The sequence below is a fragment of the Neovison vison genome, chromosome 9, assembly GCF_020171115.1.
Source record: "Neovison vison isolate M4711 chromosome 9, ASM_NN_V1, whole genome shotgun sequence".
In the NCBI taxonomy this organism is placed as follows: domain Eukaryota; kingdom Metazoa; phylum Chordata; class Mammalia; order Carnivora; family Mustelidae; genus Neogale; species Neogale vison.
Genome location: NC_058099.1, coordinates 51,637,124 through 51,657,576, shown reverse-complemented (window position 1 = coordinate 51,657,576; position 20,453 = coordinate 51,637,124). Strand labels below are relative to the sequence as shown.

Here is a 20,453-nt window from a genome sequence, read left to right as displayed (position 1 = left end):
AATATACAAGGCAATGTAATTTGACAATCAAAAGTTTGTCTGAGATATACCACCAAGATACCCCAAAACCATAATCTCTAAACAAAGCTTTAAAAATTAAAACACTGTTATGAGGGTTTTCCTCACAGGGGAGTTCTCATCACAGGAGAAATTTTTTTCTTTTTATTTTATCTATAGGAGATGCTGAATGTTAACTAACCCTACTGTGGTAACCAAACCACAATATATGTAAATCAAACCATCAGACTGTACACCTTAAACTTACACAGTGATGTATATCAATTATTCCTCAATCACACTGGAAAAAACTAAAACATGAAACAACTGAGTAAATCCAACATCTTCTTAGGATTATTTATTCCTTGATAAACACAGAAAAATGAAAAGATCAAAATAATATACCTGATAACCTACAGAGTAAAATGTGTGGTAGACATATCAACAGTTAATCACAATAAAGTGTGATTAAGCTCGGATGAGGGGCAAATTCAGGAAACTGGAAAGATTATAAATATACATAAAAAATTGAAATTCCTTAAGATCCTACCATGTTTAATCAGAAAGGACTGTAACAAGAAATATTCTAAAGTATCATTTTCTAAGGAAAGATCTCAGTGTAGGCATGGATTTAAGGACTTTATTAAATAAAGCCTGTGGCGCCTGGGTGGCTCACTGGATTAAGCATCTGACTCTTGATTTTGGCTCAGAAGTGCTCTGCGCTCAGTGGGGAGTCTGCTTGAGATTCTCCCTCTGCCCTTCCCCATGCTTGCATGCATGCTCTCTCTCTCTCTCAAATAAATAAATATATCGTTTAAAAAAAATAAAACTTATAATGCAGTAACTTGTAAAAACACAACAAAATTCAATTTCTTACAGTATTCTGAGAAATACCCAATATCAGTTAAGTGGTGCCTTTTTTCTTTAGTATGTTATCATGTATAAACTTCTTTTCCTGAGAAAATTAACCGCAAAACACAGGTTTTAAATAGAAAGGTCTAAAACATCAAGGTGAAGAGAAGACAATGAAAAATGGTGGTAGACTTTAAGTTGAAGAGCATCCATCTTCCAAGTCATACACTGTCCTCAAACTGCACATGAAATACCATCAATGACGTCAGGTAGAGTGAAGAGGAGGTACTGTTTAGGGTGCTGGAAAACATAAAGCTTGTAATTAAGTGCATTCTCAAGTGTAATAATCTACCCTGGAACAAGATAAAAACATTCAGAAACCATCCAAGGTAAAGCAGCTAGACCTTATACTCCCACAGGGTTTATAATACATGACAATCAATTATGACAAATCCCATCTCATGGGCCAAATGGTCCATGAAGACAGCACACTGGTCCCTCCAAAGACAGTGTAAATGACACTCTTAGGCTTTGAATGCATAGCCTTCTACCATATAACAGGGGCTCCTACAGGACCTCTCTACCCTCACAGCACTCTGTAAGAAGCCTAACGTGCTAGTTATGGACAAGACTTTTGGATTTGTTTAAAAGGAAACACCCAGCAGATTACGGTTAACACAGGAAAAGTTGACCCTAACGTTTATTTCCAACACAAAAATCAGTGTTAAATTTCCTTCAAATCAGAAAGTTCCATAGTCTCAGAGAACCCTGAAGGAATGAAGAAAAATATCTAGAATTAATATTTTGGGGTTGAATTTATTCCATTCCTTTTTATTTCTTGAACTATTATTCCTGGGAAAATAGCTATAAACTTCCTAGATAGGGTACAACTACACAAGATAGACTGAATTTTCCAAAAATTGCTTGTATTATTTTTAACGAAAAGATTTTGCTGAGATCTACAGATTCCATGCAAAATTAGCATTTTCTGATGAGGAGGGTAGAAAAGGAACTGAAAAGGAATTCAACACAGATATTTCCAAGAAGGCATTAACAAATACTTTTCTTAATTGATAACCAGGAGTCATCATAAAGATACTGGTATCACCTTAAACCACAACTTACAGGAATTCAAAACCAAATCTTTAAAAATGAAAAAATGAAATAAAATCCTATTCCCCTTGAGCAGCTACTTTCCCCTTGACTCGTGTCATATAGATATGAATAAGACTGCCTTAAAAGTTTATGTGCACAAATCTGCACTTCATTAGCTTTCTAATGTCCCTAGCATTTACTTATACCTGAAACACACAGATTTGCTGCACCAAGTATACAAGCTGTGTAACAATCACTCTAATTTGTAGCCAAAGAACTCTATATAAATTTGTTTAATATCATGAAACATTCATGTAGTCTCATATCTTAGTCAAAATTTTCTTGGTATCCCTTGCTTTCAGAGGCCTTCTCAGGCCAGAGCTTAAAATAATTTTGCTGAAATTCCACAGAATTTACTCTGAAGTAGAATGTATTAGGTATCTGCCATACAAAGCAGAATTACTTTACAGAGTACAAAATATTAACAAAATTTTGCCAGTGGAAAGATGTTTATAAGCATGTATGTATGTATGCATTACTCTATATATGCATAAAGTCTCACATCAATTCTTATAGCCAAATGAGTTTCTATGGATTTAAAGAAGGTCCACTACTGGTAGGGGGGAAAAAAATCAATATGTTTCTATTGTCACCTCAGGACACTGCACTTTTCCAATAACACTACTACTGTTCAAAACAGTTCCGGAATTTTTCATTTGTAACTACTTCCAGGGCCAATTTATAAGCTACATAAGAAAAATCAATTGTGCTTTTTTTTCTTACCCAAAATGGAATCACCTGGATTTATCCACCCACTATGTTCATCTGGCTTAACTTTTGTTTGGATGATTCAGAAAATCAAAACTTACTTCACAAAAAATTTGCCAGTACTAAAGATATTTAGAAGAATTAAGACACAGGCTGTCCAAAGCCAATGTCAAATAGATAGCTCTAAAAAAATTTAAACTAAGGCACCATCAAAATAGGATATACTAAGGTGACCATTTCATAAAGAATAATATTTACTTGTATCCATTTATTTATGGTTTTCACATTTCCTTAGTTTACTAGTATATTAATTACTTCAGTACTTTACTCAAGTTTATGAATCCTTTCAAATATTTTATTAGCAAGTGCTTCAAATGTTATAAAACTTCATTTAAGAAGGTATTAAAATGAACACCTAACTAGACTTCCTTCAAAAGTCTGAGCATATCATTTATTTCCCAGTGACTTCAAAATTGCATATAATTACAAAATGGAAGTGTAAAGCTTACTCACAGGAGTAAATTGTATGGTGTGTAAACTGTATCTCAATAAAGATGTTTAAAAAAACTGAAATCAGAGGAAACCAAAGTATCCAGGTACAGGTTCATTAAAAAGCCTAAATTACCCAAGATTAGGGGGGAAAAAACAGCTCATATACCTCCACATAATAGTTAGTATAGGTACAAAGGGCCCTAACACAAGTACACTTTAACTTAAGAGAGTTAAAAACTCCATCAGAGGTTGTAATATTAGGGAATATATATTCATACACACATGTATGTTGAAATTCATATATAATGTCTCACTCTCAACATTAGACCTGAGTGACTTTCTGAATAATGAGAACAACTTTACACATTCTCACCAGTGGTATCGCCACCCTATTAATATTCAAAAACACAAAATCTATGAAATAGCCTGACTATAGAGTTACAATTTTCTTTAAACAAAGTTAACCGTGCTTGTCCAGATTAGGCTCAAGTCAAAGTCTGTATTTTTTTTGATTTTGCAATATATCCCTTACATATCTACTAAATTAAGACATCATGCACACTGTAAAACACACACAAAAAAGAATGAGATAAATCAAATTTTTAATATGTTTCCCTGTATCTTATAGGACAATTTTTGCAAAACTGTTGGGTGTGTTTACATCTACCATAGAAACTACCACTCCAATAAGCAGTTTAGAAAACTGCAAGAGCAGATGCCATAAATAACCCTCCAGAGAATAACTAAGACCTGATGAAAATTGATAAAGAATATGTTTGAGTGAATAAATGTATAAAAAATATCTGGTGAATGTTTCCCACAACAGGAACTGCTACAGGTAGGGGAAATTCAGAAATTAACAAGGCAAGCAAAGGTCCCTGTTCTTATGGAGCTTTTTATCGCAGCGGGAAGGGAGAAATAATAATAAACTATGTATAAACAAATATATATATATTTTCAAATGGTGATAAATGCTATCAACAAACAAAGCAGGGCAAAAGGTCAGAGAAACATACAATGTGGAGACACAGCAGGGGTAAGAAAACTGTCAGAAAGTTCTCATTGAAGGAGTGACATTTGAGAGACCTAAATGAAATGAGGAAGGAAGCCATGCAAAAATGTGGAAGAAGGGCATTCCCAGCTGACAGGAAAACATGTGCAAAGGCCTGAGGTACAGGTACAAAATGCGGCATGTTCAGTAAAAAGCTAGGTCAGTATGATGGGAGCAGAATGAACAGTGATAGCAAAGTGTGTTGGAATGTCAGGTAGGTTTCCCTCTCATCTTACATACGCTGTTCAGTCACAACAGAGTTTGGATTGCACTGCAGGTGTGATGAGAAGTCACTGGGAGGTTCTGAGACAGGAAGCAGTTTCTCTGTCAAGAGTAGTCTGAGTGTAGTGAGCAAGAGGCAAGAGTGGAAGCACTTGACCAGCCAGAGGACACCGGAGCCATTCAGGTAAAAGATGATGGCACTGTGGACCTGGGTAATGGCAACAAAAGTAGTAAATAGGTGGCAACTGGGAGACAGTTCCAACAGGCCTCACCCAGCAGATGAGGTACACAAGAGGCAGAAACCCTAACATATGGGGTGGGGGGGAATGGTGGGAACACCTAGGTGGCTCAGTGGGTTAAGCGTCTGACTCTCACTTTTTGGCTGACGTCATGATCTCAGGTTTGTAGGATGAGCCCTCAGTCAGGCTCCCTGCTCAGGTGAGGAGTCTGATCTCTCCCTCTCCATCTGCCCCTCCCTGTTTACATTCTTTCTCTCTCTAAAATGACTAAATCTTTAAAAAAAAAAAGTATGGTGAACACAAACATTGGAGAAGCACATGAAAACAAGTCTCGTGCCACTCATCTTAACAGGCCCTTTGTTTTTTTATGTATTTTTCTACCTTTATCTGAGTCCAGTATTTCCTGTGTAATTCTTCTATTCTCTCCATCATCACCCCCACTTTATTTTTACTTCTGACACCTTTTCAAATTTAAAATTTGAAATGTATTAAGTCCTCTGGTTTTTTTTTTTTTAAAGATTTTATTTATTTATTTGACAGAGAGAGATTACAAGTAGGCAGAGAGGCAGGCAGAGAGAGAGAGAGAGAGAGGAGGAAGCAGACTCCCTGCAGAGCAGAGAGCCCGATGCGGGACTCGATCCCAGGACCCTGAGATCATGACCTGAGCCGAAGGCAGCGGCTTAACCCACTGAGCCACCCAGGCACCCAGTCCTGTGGTTTTAAATAAGAACATTCCCGCATTACACAACTATACCAGGACTACTATGAAACTTACAGACTGCAGACTGAAAATAAGGATTTAAGGATAAAAGTCAGACTAGAGCTAAAGACACTCCTTGGTCCACCAAAATCTATCATTCCGGCATCCAGGAGATGTTTAGTGCCTTGCCTTCTACCTTCTCTTCCCTTAACAGATTTTTCTCTTTAGCTGTAATCTAATTTATATGGAAGCATTTTAAATGGAACAAAAGTCCAAAGTAAAAAACAAAAGGGGTGGGGAACAAACTGGGAAGCTGCTGGAATCGCCTAATACAAAATTAAAGGTATAGTATTAACTTTTGGGTTCTTTTGGCATCCATAATATAAAAAAAAAATGTTGAGCATCATTTAGTATGACACATTAAGAATCTTTAAAATCTAATCTTGACCCTAACTGCATGATGTACAAAAGAAGCCCAAAGTAACTGAAAATTTTTCTATCACATAGAAAATAGATGCAGAGATTAAATCTCTGTACACATCTCTATTTCCATTTATTCCACGTATCCATAGAAAGCCAATCTCATACCTAAATATCTCTCCACAAGGTAGTTAACAAAAACTTTCTCTGCCACATATTTAACTAGTTTCAAAGCTTTTTTTTTTTTTTTACTATTTTTTAAAAACAACATATATCTCTTTTCTCCCAGAAAACTGCTGTCTTGTCCTACTGCCTCCCTCCATTCTCATATACAAAACACATTACATGTAAGGTATCTCCCAAGAAATTTAAAATGAATGAAATGACATTGCCATCTGCATTCGATCCATAAAAACCAAGCAGATGCAAAGTCACCTTAACAAGTAGCTCCCAAGACAGTTGACTAATATCTGCTTGAGAATATTAACATATTTAGAGAAAAAAGAATTTGTCAATTAGAAGGGGAATAGGAAGAAGAAAAAAAGTAAGAGGACTAAATTTTGTCAATGCTGTTCCAAACACAGTCCAGGAGACAGGAGTCCAAAATGTGCACTGTATCAAGACAGGCCACTGGGAAGGCTTTCCCTGAAGCGAGAAGAGGCCCTCGCACCCTCCACTTGCCTCCCTAATATTCTCTGCTCAAATCCCAAACTCATAAAGTAACAATGAGCACGTGGCTCCGTGGCTTAGCTGGTTAAAGCGCCTGTCTAGCAATGTTTGGATTATAATTTCACTCCCTACTTAAATTTGTCTGTGAAGGAAAGAATGTGCTAAGCACTCCAATATGAGTATATGAGTATTTCAACTAATTGGGTATGCAGATACACACATGTTCGCACAGCGTGTGTGCCTGCATGCATATGTGTATCTATTCTCCATCCCTCCATCAGTGAACATCCTGAATGAGCCCATGAAGGACGGATCTCTTGCAAAGGCATAGAGATAAAATTAGATTTCTAAGCGTACAAAGACCAGAGGTAGACCCTGCACTACAGTCATGCTAAGATAATGAACATCCTCCTGCATGTGAACTTTGTGCTCCTTCATGTTAGGGTTACAGCTTCTCCTTCATCTGTAATACCTACAGCACCTACTCCAGTGTCATGCAGATCACAGAAACGCAACTGCCTGTTAAGGTGTTAGATTTGAAAGTAATTAAAAGTTGTATCAACCTTGGAAAACAAAGACAACTAGAACTCCCATGCCTATGCCAACTTGAATATAAAAACCTGAATTTTTTTTTTTTTTAAAGATTTTATTTATTTATTTGACAGACAGAGATCACAAGCAGGCAGAGAGGCAGGCAGGCAGAGAGAGGAGGAAGCAGGCTCCCCGCTGAGCAGAGAGCCCGATGTGGGACTCGATCCCAGGACCCTGGGATCATGACCTGAGCTGAAGGCAGCGGCTTAACCCACTGAGCCACCCAGGCACCCCTGAATTTTTTTTTTTTTAAGATTTTATTTATTTATTTGACAGACAGAGATCACAGGTAGGCAGAGAGGCAGACAGAGAGAGAGAGGGCGGGGGAAAGCAGGCTCCCTGCCGAGCAGAAAGCCAGATGCGGGGCTTGATCCCAGAACCCTGGGACCATGACCTGAGCAGAAGTCAGAGGCTTTAACCCACTGAGCCACCCACGCGCCCCATTAAAGATTTTTTTTAATGTTTATCAATTCCTGCACATCTAAACCAGTTATTTTACATATAGCAAGCAAACATTTACTTGTTGGCTGTTAACAATTTATTTCTCTGGCATATGTGGATTTCAGAAATACAATTTGACATTAGTGAAACATTCAGCAATACACTTAATATTCATCTATGCCATCCACATATATACTCGAAACTACAAAAAACAACATACCAGGTATTACTATATTATGAAAATATAACAGTAAACCAATATCTACTGTCACCCCCAAATTTCAATAAACCATACTATTCTGTATTCTCCCTCCCCAACAAGGAAAGTGCAAACTGTCGGTTTCTCATGGATCACTCTCACACACACATACACACACACTCCATTAGATCTAACAGTCACTGTCCTCTGTATACAAAAATGTCTTGTCAGTGACTGGTTGGGGTTCATGGACATAGTGAAGCTGCAAAGACCAATGGACAGACAGAGTCCTTTATGTGAGAATACTTTTTATACGGGATACTCATAGGATGAAAAATATAACTCAATGCCTAACAGAATTTCTAGGTTCATAAAATGTTTACTTTTTTAATATCACTTAGAGTTAATGCACTCTAAAGTTAATTAATATGTTAACCTATCAAAAACCAATTCAAACACATACAATGTTGTGCTTCCAATCACCACTCTGAATAAGAGGAAAATCTCAACTATCACATTGTACTTTCAGAAGCATACCTGTTAGCATACGTACATGTTGACAGAATAAACTTCCCTAATCCGCTAGAGAGTAAAATGGGTATTATAGGGAGATTAGATACCACAGGACAGAAAACTGAGTGACTCTCTTTATAGGTCTATATTGTTCCAGTTAATTACCCTTCTTACATCCCTAAACCATAAGATAGCAAGAACACAATTTTGTCATTCCAAAAGTAGCATTAATTTTTTGTTCAAAATTTTAAAAGTGTGTCATTTAATACAATGAAATGTATATATAACCAAAAATCAAGTGTCTGGTAACTATAAAATTTTCTACCATGCCAATCTTTATAAATGATTTTAAATCCTCTACAAAATTTTCACAAGGAAGAAAGTAAATCCTCAAAATAGGAAATACAATTTTAAATCCACTACTTACAATTTATATATGAAAGCAGTGATAAGGGGAAAAAATACATACTCTCCATATATATATTTGATCAGCTAACCAGTTAATTGAGTTGATACTGAATGAATAATGAAACTTTATCCAAAATAACTGGCAAAAGGCCAAAAAAAGGCAATGCGGTTAAGCAAGAACAGCCCATTAGAATACCAGAAAAGCAATTACTTAGATGGAAATAAATATAGGTCTTTAATGGCAGGAATAAAGAGAAAATTAGAACTTTAAGGGAATAGTGGTTTTTTTTAATTCAACAATGATACAACATAGCTGCCTCCAAATTAGTTTACCTTTCATTTGTTTTCAAGTTTTCTCTAATTCAACTATGAGGTATTTTAATTACAATATTTGCCAGGTAAACTTTAAAACAAGCTGATGTTTCCAAATGTGCCATGCCAGATTTGAACATGGTATTTATTTAACTTAACTGGACCAGTTAGTGTGGGTCTGAGATCATACAATAATTTTCAGTTTTAAGCACTGCTGGTTGTTTTTCTAGTTACAACAGAATGTCTAGAAAGACAAATTTTCTCAATTTTTTTCCCTTTCCTTTTGAGGTATTTATAAAACCCAAAACAATTATTTCCAGGTGCTTAATGCCACCCTACAGGGCATGAAGTGTCCCCCTTATCATTGGGAACACCTAGAATTCTTTAAAACTCCATGATAATTAAGAAACATCAAAGTCAAACCAGGGTGTCACACCAACAACTAAGATTCATCATCTTTTAGCTGCTAAGTGGCACATTACTTATCCCCTAAGTAAAACTAAGAGTTCTTTACCCATACAGTAAATACACTCTACTGTGTAAAGTGTAGCCTTTACACTTCTGGGGATAAGATCAACCTGAGTTTTAAAGGTAACTGCTAAGGGCAACAGAAGAACAGACAAATGGGACTACATCAAACTTAAAAAACTTCTGTACTGTGAAGGAAGTAATCAACTGAGTGAAAAAACATACTGAATAGACAAAAATATTTGCAAGCCATATTTCTGAGAAGAGATTAATATCTGGAATATATAAGGAGCTCCTAAAACTCAATGACAACAACAAAATAATCTGATTTAAAAATAGGCAAAGGACTTGAAGAGACATTTCTCTAAGAAATATATATAAAAATGGCCGAGAAGCATATGAAATGATGCTCAACAACACTAATGACCAGGGGAATACAAATCAAAACCACAAAGAGGTTTCACCTCACACATTTAGAAGGGCCACTACTAAAAAAAAAAAAAAATTTTTTTTAAAAAAAAGGAAAATAAAATAACAAGTTTTGGCAAAAATGTGGAAAAACTGAAACTTCTGTGCACTCTTGGTAGGAATGTAAAACAGGGCAGCAGCTATGGAAAATAGTATGAAGGTTCTTCAAAAAATTAAAAATAGAATTACTATATGATCCAGCAACCCCATTTCTGGGTATCTATCCAAAAGAACCGAAAGCACAGTGTTGCAGAGTTACTACACATCCATGTTCACTACAGTGTTTGTTCACAAAAGCCAAGAGGTGGCCTCAACCTAAATGTCCATCTACAGAAGAATGGGTAAAGAAAATGTGGTATATACACACAATGAAATATACACACAATGAAATATTATTCAATCTTTTTCTTAAAAGATTTGAGAGAGAGAGAGCACGCATGCACAGGCAGGGGGCAAGGCAGAGGGAGAGAGAAGCAGATTCCCTACTGAGCAGTGAGCTTGACACAGGGTGCCATCCTAGGACCCCGAGATCATGACCTGAGCCACCCAGGTGCCCAAGAAATATTATTCAGTCTTAAAAAGGAAGAAAATCCTGTCATGTGCTAGAATACTGGGTGAACCTCAAGGACATTATGGTAAATAAGACCATTACAGGGGTGCCTGGCTGGCTCAGTCATTTTTAAGTGTCTGCCTTCGGCTCACGTCATGATCCCAGAGTGCTGGGATCGAGCCCCACATCAGGCTCCCTGCTGGGTGGGAGGCCTGCTTCTCCCTCTCTCTCTGCTGCTCCCCTGCTTGTGCTCCCTCTCTCACTGTGTCTCTCTCTGTCAAATAAATAAAATCTTTAAAAAAAAAAAAAGACCATTACAGAAAAACATGTACTGTATGATTCTACTCATATGAAGAATTTATTTATGTATTTACTTATTTATTTATTTTTCATATGAAGTCCTTAAAGTAGTGAAACTCTTAGAAAGAGAAATGGCGGTTGCCAGGAGCTGTGAAGAGTGGGAAAATGGGAGTTGATCATCAAGTGATAGAGTGTCAGTTCTGCAAAATGACAAAGTTCCAAAAATGCATTGCACAAGAAGATGCAGTTAACAATACTGTCTATACCATACACTTAACAATATTGAAGTTGTTCAATTTTATGTTATGTGCTTTTTACCACACAAATTTTTAATAAACTAAGGAACCAAGAATACTGAAATAATTTGATAAAGGACAAAGAAGACTTACATTTGTCAGTTACACACTTAATATAAAGCTACAGTAATCTTGACAGTGTGGTACTTGCAAAGGATAGACACATTAATTGATGGAATAAAATGGAGAGTCTAGAAATAAGCCCTTACATCTACAGTCAAATAATTTTCCACAAATGTCCCATAATAATTCAATGGGGTTAAGAATTCTCTTTTCAACAAATGGTCCTGGGAATGACTGGATATCCACATTCAAAAGAAAGAAGCTGATCCCTACTCCATATTACACACACAAAAGTTAACCCAAATAAAGACCTAAACGTATAAGTTCAAACTGTTATATTTTTAGAAGAAAACAACGGTGAATATTTATGACCTTAGGTTAGATAGTGTTCCTTGGCACACCAAAAACATAAATGACCAAAGAAAAAATAAGTTGGACTTTGGACTTCATCAAAATTTAAAGTGTCTGTGCTTCAAAGGACTCCATCAAAAAAATAAAAAAGACAACCCAGAGAAAAATATCTGTAAATTATGTATCTAATAAAGAACTTCTGTCCAGAATATATAAATATATAAAAAGCTTTTATAACTTAACAATGAGAAAAGACAAATAACCCAAGTGAAAAATGGATAAAGGAACTAAGAGACATTTCTCTGTTATACAGAGATCTGAGTTTTAAAGGTAACTGCTAAGGGCAACAGAAGAACAGACAAATGGGACTACATCAAACTTGGCCAATAAGCACACGAAAAGATGCTTAACATCATAAACCATCAGGGAAATGCAACTCAAAACCACTTCACACCCCCCAGGATGGTTAAAATTAAAAAACAGTAACAAATTTGAGAGAATATGAAGAGATTAGAAAACTCACACATTCAGTTTGTAGAAATGGAAAAGCAAACAGCTGCTTTGTGAAAATGATAGGGCAGTTCCTCAAAAGTTAAAGACAGTTGCCATATGACCTAGCAATTCCACTCCTAGATATACATTTGACAAAATACTTGTACACAAATGTTCACAGCTGCATTATTCATAATAAGAACCAAAAGGTGTATCCCTGGATGAATGGATAAATAAAAGGTGCTATATCCACAAAATATTAATTGGACACTTTTAACAGGTGAATTTAGTATACTACATCTCAATACAGCTATTAAAAATAGTAATCTGCTATGATTATACAGTCCTAGCACATAAAATATAAAATATTCCAATTCAAAAATACCTTAGAAACTACCAAACTTCAAACCTGAGTGGAAGAGAATAGGGCCTGCCTTGAAACCCAGGCCCAGGGCTATTCTCACTCTGGAGTGGATAATGATGAACTACCTCCCCATCCTGAGATACTGACTGGATGAAGACCAGGCATAGTGTTCCTACAGAAAGTAGCTACTGCCATGTATTCTTCTCTTTAACTACAATATAGCCCTGTCCTATTTCCAAGGGTGTGTTTTTGGAGGCAGGGAGGTACGGCTAACATTATAGCCTTAGAAGTTCCTCTTTCCTCTTCTACTTCACCCAACACAAACCATAATGAATAGAAACAGGACCATTAGGGAAAGTTAATACACCCTTGCCTTGTCTGTGAGAAGGCGACCAGGTCACCTCAGATGATCAAGACACATTCATCTAAATTTAACATATGTGGAATATCCACCCAATGAGCAAGAAACTGGAACATGCCCTGGCTGGGCACTTAGCTGTCAATTATTGAATACATATTTCCCTGGAAGAAAGCATCCCATCTGAAGGAAGGATAGCTCATCTCTCTTCTCTGAAACAAGGATAACTAAGCCAATTAATACATTCACAAGACATCATGAAAAGAGAAAGCTTTAAGTACAGCTATTAAAAAGTCAGCCTTGGCAAAAAAGGTTGGGTCAAGTGAAAAAATAAATAACTTTACAGGGATTTGGTAATCATGTATTTGCAAAGCTACTGGAGAGTCCCAAAGAATTTGGTAAAGTGACAAAAATTATTTAAATGAGAAAGACAGAATTGTTTTATTCAGCTTTGGTAACAGATTTTCTTTACTTTAAAAAAAATGTACAACTGGTAAAGAGAGAGGAGGTATTATAATATACTATTTTCTACTTAAATGTTTTGAAAATTCTTAAAAAGTAATTCTATGAATCTTCTAAGATGTCAATGTAATATTTTCCAATGCAAAATCTGCAATTATTTATCTTTATTATGACTTGAAAATGGCCTGATATTCAACCTGTTTTTCCTTTACATTAAGGCAACAAAGCAAATGCACTTTTAAAGAATCAAGCGCTAATATCAGGCTAGGCTAGAGGGAAATCAAAGGGGGAAAATAGTAGCATAGGAAAGGTAATATGCTATATTATTTTTATTCAAATTTTAAAACATACACATCTATGAAATATGTTTCTTCTAGGTATGTAAGAAGATAAACTAATAGATCCATTCGCACACACAATTCAGTCAGTATAAAAAATACTTAGTCCTAATATACTAGTCACCAGAAATACCACTTTTGTCCTCTGAAAGATTAAAAAATGAAAATAAGACTTTTCATTGCTGTCAAACATATTCAATTTTCCTCTCAAATGAAGTTTAGATGAAAACAATGTGACTGACAAGCTCCAGCACAGGCAAATCTTGGCAGCCCTCAACTGTGTCTATCTCCTTGGCCTGTTAAGCAAAATTCCTTCACAAACTGTTGGTCTTTGCAGTAACTCCTACAAAGCTCATTACTTCCAGCATCAGCCTATCCCCCATGTTGCGCATTTATCCCTGGGATGCATATCAACATGTGGCACATGTCCTTGACATGCACAGAAGAGCTGCACCCCAGGACAGCAGCACGCACGACAATAGTGTCGACTCTTACTTCTTTATGGTTGCTGGGATGTAACCGAGAAATCTAATAACTGTGACAGTGGGGCCTTTCGGGTTTTCCTTGCATTTCTAGACAGTGAAGCTGCACAGACACTAATGAAAGGTTAAATGAATAGGAATAGTTGACAAGAGGTACAATAAAGAAGGAGCTTGGTAATCCACAGACACTGAGCAGAGATCCTTGGCTCAAGCGGAGAAAGGACAGCACATCGTCGAGTCACAATATTTAAAACAGCTTGCTATACACAGAGGCTTTTGTGTCTGGGTACACGTCTGGCTTTGGACTGAAAAAAAAAAAAAAGGATACTAAAAAGGAATTTCAGCATGGGGCATTTTGGCAAATGTAAGGTCATAATAAGAGAAAAATGTTTTGTGTGGGTTGTTACATCTTTGTACTAAACACAAAAAAGCTGGAACTATGAACTCATGAACCACAAGTTCCAAGACAATACTGTACATTTTGACAACTATTAAATACTGTATCTAGAGAGCCGGTTTGATGTGATTCCCACTGGTAAGATATACATGCAATGACTCATTTAGTAGTTCCACATTCGGCCTTCCTTGTGGAAGAATTCCTGATACTCTTCTTAGAGTTTTAAAGTTCCAGTTTTCAGTGAACATGATTTGTTACAAATATCACCAGAACTCTCTAGCCATCTTCCATTCATTGCAAAACTTCCCAGTAGCTTACTCTAAAGAAGCTGAATTTATCATGCTAGCATGTGTGAAGTACAAGGGAAACTTTTTATAATTTCAAGTGACTGTAAGAGTAAAATGTCCTCAACTAACATTCTTAATTATTGAATTGTTTAATTCATTTTTTTAGTTTAGGGTCTTTCTCACTACCTCTTCAGGGAAGGTTGTATAATTTGGGGAACTGACTTTAAAATTGTAATAGCAAAACTATTTAAATCACCAAGGGAAAAAAAAGTTCTAGAATGTCAAGGAAAAATACAGAAAAAAAAAAAAAAAGACACTGTTAGGTACCGATTTTTTTTAAAGAAAGAAGTTACAACTATGCTATGGCATAACTTTAAAAAATGGTTATCTGTAAAATCATCCTATACATGTGCATGAGTTAGAATATATGTTCATTAATAAATGGTAAAAGCATACTGAGAACATGTTTTAAAACAAGGGAGCCTCTTTGAACAGCCAAATTAAATTATAGCTGAACACTTGAGTGTACTGAGGGTTCTAATAAGCAACAAATAAAGACTTTTATTGGCTAGCAACATAATGAGAGTTACTGTGTGAAAGATGAAAAAAAGACAAATCTGCGTAGTTTATCTCACTGGATTATATTATTTACTTAAATGGTAAATAAGTTTGTCCAAAGTAACGCCACTAAAAACTAGTGTATAAATATTAAAGAGCAATTATGATCAATGACTCTTTAATGTAAACGTATTGCAAATTTTAGTGGAAAGACTGATAAACTGTGAAATTAAACAACAAATATTGAATTTAATACCACTTAAGTTCTATTTCTTTAAATTTAACTTACTTATTAATTCATAATATATCTGCTTTATAAATGGTTTACTATTTTACGCTTACAAATGAAGCATTTACTCTAAAGGGGTTTCCTCTCTAGAGTATGGCACGCAGTTGTATGGAGAACCACTTCAAAACCATTATTTACAGAAAGGAGGTTGTCCTTAGTGAACTGAAAGAAGGTATTCCCCTCCTTAGTGATTTGGTAGGAAGTTACTTTTAATAGAACTTTGAAGAGCAGCCTCCTAACAGAACTCCTTCAGTTGGCAAAACAACAAACAGTATTTAGCAAACCAAATCAGATTTAAAGTATATTTGGTTGCATTTTGCTTGATCTTCAAATCACATAAAAGGTAGTACCCTAGAATCTTAGCTGACTCCTTAACTCTTCTTGCAGAAAGTTCAACTGCTTTTGTCACAGCTTTAAAAAAAAAAAAAAAGACACAAACAAACAAAAAAATCCAATAGCACCTCCAAGCCTAAACATTAAGGCAGTATTCATTATCTACTCCTTTCCTACAACATTCTGATTGCCAGTGTTTTTTTTTTTTTTAACCTTAAGTATATCTAATAAAATCATAAGGCTCCCTCTAGCTCTTCAGAGAGGAGTTTACTAACCAATGATCCTATGTAATTTCCATCCAACAGAAAAGATTTGAGGAGGTTGCCTCCCCTTCCACAAGAAATGTTCTCAACTGTTTCTTGCAAGGATGTAGATGGTAAATGAGACCATCTGCACAGGAATTCAGAAAGGACTGCTCCTTATATACACATTGACTTAATCTATTAACTGCTTCCAAACTAAGCTTTATATAGAAAATTCTAGAGTTAAACTTTAACCTGTTTAGACTATACATACATCCCCAACTTAGATTTACCAAGCTAGTTAAAATTAATTTTCATCTCAAAAAACAAGTAACAACATAAATTGAATATCTCCAGAAATTCAAATGTGTGATTCAATCTCAGTTCTAAAAAGCTACATTTAAATGCAGAATCTTGAATTTTTTTTAAATTATTAACAGTGTATCTGTGGAGTTTCCCTAAAACAAAAGATGCTGATGGTAACTGTAGAAAACATTTCCACATACCAAGTATTTACACACAACACTGGTAATGACTTTCTTAATTGTTTAATCTTTTCTGTGTTTCAGTATTGGATATTTTAGCACTGCAGTTATTTAGAAGACTATAAATAATATAGTTGAAGTATACCACTGATATTTAATCTATCTTACAATAGCCATAAAAAGCCCCATAAGTCGACTGGCAAATGATTTCAAACAAGTGAATACGAAAAATGCTACACTGAAAAAAAAAAAAATACTAAATTGAATTCCTCACTCATACGAGGGCCATCTTTTACATACTTAAAGAATATTTACAATGGTGCTGAACCTTAACTATTAAATGAAAAATAAAGGGAACCACTCACTTCAAGTCATCACCTATTCTGGTCTCCCTTAATATAAGAAATATTCCCAGGAACAACAAAAAGAATAGCTCCCTCCACCCCCAACCCCCGCCCCTTTTTGAGCCAGTGTCCAATTTCTTCTTTTCTGAACAGCTGTATTATCCAACTTAAGTTGCTCTGCTAATTTCAGTCCCACAAGGACTAACTTGGAAGGCAAAAAAAATACAAGAAAAGATCAATTTGCTGGGAAAGATCAAATGAGAAAACTGTGGGGACAGCACCAGGTCAGCGTGTGGAGAACTAAGCAGACCTGTTCTTCATTAACTGTGGCTCTCTGGGGATGTCACACACTACCTGTCCGTGGGCTTTATTGAACCGCCTAACCCGCCTCTCTGTTCCATTCTTCTGGGCCCAAGTGAATCATATCCTGCTGCTGACAAGTTAGCAGGGGACTGCGGCTGTAACATGAAAGTACTTTTCTTTCTTGTCTAAATCAGGCAGATTTTTGAAAAGACGACACAGCATTGACTCGTGACATGGCAAGATGAAACGAGAGGTCTGGGCCGGTCTTGGAGCTGTGCAGATAAAAGTAATCAAATGACACTCCTGGAATGCAAATTGGCATTCTTGACTGCAGCAATTGCACAACCATGAAACATCCCTGACAGCAAGCAAGATTAGGACAAAATGTTATGTAAAGCACTGAACTCAAAAACTCTCACTTGAAAATTCAAACTGTAACACTTACATTTTAATATAGCAAGAGTCAGCTCTGCCTTTGTCTGCTTCTTTTTGTAATCACATATCCCTGCCTGACAGATCTCTTACATTTCAGGTAGAAGAAAAAAAAAAAAAATTAGGTACTGGGAAATGTGTAACTGCTATTAATATTTTCTTAATATTTATTTTTAAAAATCACAGGTTTGTTCTTGTTCAAAGTTTTACATGCAAACACCACCGAACTTAATATTCTCAAGGGGGAGGAAAAGACAGTTTCAGATGTTTCTCACAAGATACTCAAACAGAGTTCACATTCAGGTTCAGTATATTTCCCTCAGGTGAAGATACTCTTGTACTTTGGTAGAGTGATTAGCAATCTGGATTTTAAATACTCTGCTCTCCTGGAACAGAAAGAGTAGCTACAACTAAGAACTTCATTAAGGCTGAACAGTTTAAATGAAACAGCTACAAATATAACATAAAACACAGATACCCTATAAAGGTTCACAAGGGATTTTGTGTGTGGTGTGTGAGTCCGAAGGGTAAAAAGGAAGTTCTATTAACTTGTATGAGGTCTCACTACTCCTGACTACGTCTCCAAATCAGACACACTAAATAATAGTGCCAGAAATAAATTCCTCCACTTAAAACACGTACGTGTGTGTACAGTTAACATCTGAAACTGCAGAACACAAAGCAGTGGGCAACAAATGGGTTCAGGCACTTTTCAAAATGACTAGTATTTGGGAATAGATGTGCAGACACACAATGCAGGCTGGGGGAAATGGAAGAAAAATAATACCTACAACGGGCTTTTACAGTGTTCTTGAGTAAGATGCCACTAGAAGAAAAAAAAAAAAAAACTCAAGCACTAAACAGATAATATTTAATACTTTGTTTTGACGCCTCCACTTAAAACACAGGTTCCAACCACTGCAACTGTCCGCGAAGTACATAAAAAATAATAAGGCAGGCCACTTTCTGCCACTTTAATCCTAGGTACACAGGATTATTTTATGATATCTTTCGTACATCAGCTTTACAACAGCTTGACTCTAGGGTAAATGGGAACCACTATAAATCGCACGCTGCTTTCAAAACCACTTTAATTTCTGTCAGCGTTACTGTAACCACAGTCTTGGGCGCATGCTACTTGTGTGTGTGTGTGTGTGTGCGTGTGCCTGCATCTGACAGTCGCATCTCCTACACTCCAGTTGTGACTTTGATCACTGAAACAAGAAATGTCACATTAGGGGGAAGGGAAGGGGGGGGGAACAGCCAACCGCTCGCTCTCTTCCTTTTTCCTACATATTCCATCTACATGCAGAACGGGAGGTCAGATCCCCAAGTGGGGGTAACAATAGCAGCTCTGGGTGGAAGCAAACTAAAGGGAAGGGAGTGGTCCAACCCCCATTTCTAACAAATCACTTCCCCGAAAGCGGACAGAGCGCTCATCACCCGGCGAACTCACGGCACGCTGCCTCGCTGCAGAGAAGCCGCTCCGAGGAGAGGAGCTGGGCTCGAATCTCGCCTTCCCATCTCCTCCACCACATGCACTTGGAACTTTTCTTAGCCTCACTACACGGGGGATTCCATCCACTTTTTTTTTCTTTTTCTTTTTTTTTTAAATCCTGTCCCCCTCCCCGGGCCCCAAATGCCACCGTGCAGTCACTGTGTAAGTATAACAAACGGGCTCCTTTAAAACTGCGCCTCAAAAATCTCCGTCTCTCTCGGGTTTCTCTTCCTGCCCTACGTTGTGCACATTCTTCAGAAAGCCTCCAGGAGCACTTCCTACGTGTTCCTCATCTACAAAGGGAGGGCTCCCCGAACGCGAGGGAGAGGGGTGGGGAAACGCCAAGGTGCCGGGACCCGGCGGCTGGGTCCTCGCCGCGCGGCGCACCAGCGCGCCCAGGCGCCCACGCCCAGCCGCCCGGCCCTCACTCGCGGGCAAGTTTTGAAAGTTACCGTTGTCCAAAACGCTTTCCTCTCCGCCCCAAGCTCCCTCCAGCGCTCCATTCATCCCCCGCCTCCCCTCCACCCCGTCCGCCCCAGCCCGTCCCAACTCCCTGGAGCCTCCCGCTAGCCGGCCGCTCACCTTTGCTCGCCCGCCGCGAGAGGGGGCGAACTTCCCGAGCCCCTCACACAGACACACACAAACACTCACACACTCACGCACACACCCCTCCCACCCCGAGCTCTCCTCGCAAACTTGGGCCAAGTTGAGGGGAAATTTCGGGAGCACGGCAGGGGCCAGAGTGGGCTGGGGTTCTCCTCTCCCGCCCGCCCTCCTCAGCGCCCCCCTCCACCTCACGCCGCCGGACTTGAGGAGAACGCGGCCCCCGGGCGGCCCCGGGGGCGCGCGGGGACGGGGCTCACGTCTGACGAAGTCTAGAATAAAAAGGAAAGGAGGGTGGAAACTTCTTACCATCTCGGCATGCTGGTTGTCAAGTGCAGCCCCCGCCTCTTGGTCTCCTCTTAGCGGCCGCGCCTGGACCAGCCCCTCGGCCGCCTCTCGCTCCTTCTGTCTCGGCCTTTCTTTCCCTCCCCCTCCCGATTTCCTCCGGGCCGCCGCTCTCGCCGCCTCCGCCTCTCCCCGCCCGCCCGCCCGCGCGCGCCCTCGCCGCGGCCCCTCTGCGCTCAGGTGACTGATTTACACACGCGCCCAGGGTCGCCCTCGCTCTCCAAGTCGGAGCCTGCAGAGTCCCCCCCCCCCCCCGGCTCCTCGGGACAAAAAAGAAAAGAAAAAGGAACGGACTGTCCCGGTGGGGGCTGCTGTGGGGGGCGGGGGAGAGACCCGCGGCCGAGGTGACCTGGGGATTTGCAAGCCCCGCAAGTTT

General features: G+C 38.2%; 1 protein-coding gene across 1 annotated transcript in view; it reads right to left on the bottom strand.

Annotated features, from left to right (window-relative positions):
* BNC2 (basonuclin 2) overlaps window positions 1-20,083 on the bottom strand; it is a 427,511-nt gene extending 407,428 nt beyond the window's left edge. Inside the window, exon 1 of the mRNA XM_044265618.1 lies at window positions 20,042-20,083. Within this exon, the coding sequence (XP_044121553.1) occupies window positions 20,042-20,044 (3 nt within the window). The 5' untranslated portion in view covers window positions 20,045-20,083. The remainder of the gene's footprint in view (window positions 1-20,041) is intronic.
* Between the last annotated feature and the right edge of the window lie 370 nt (window positions 20,084-20,453).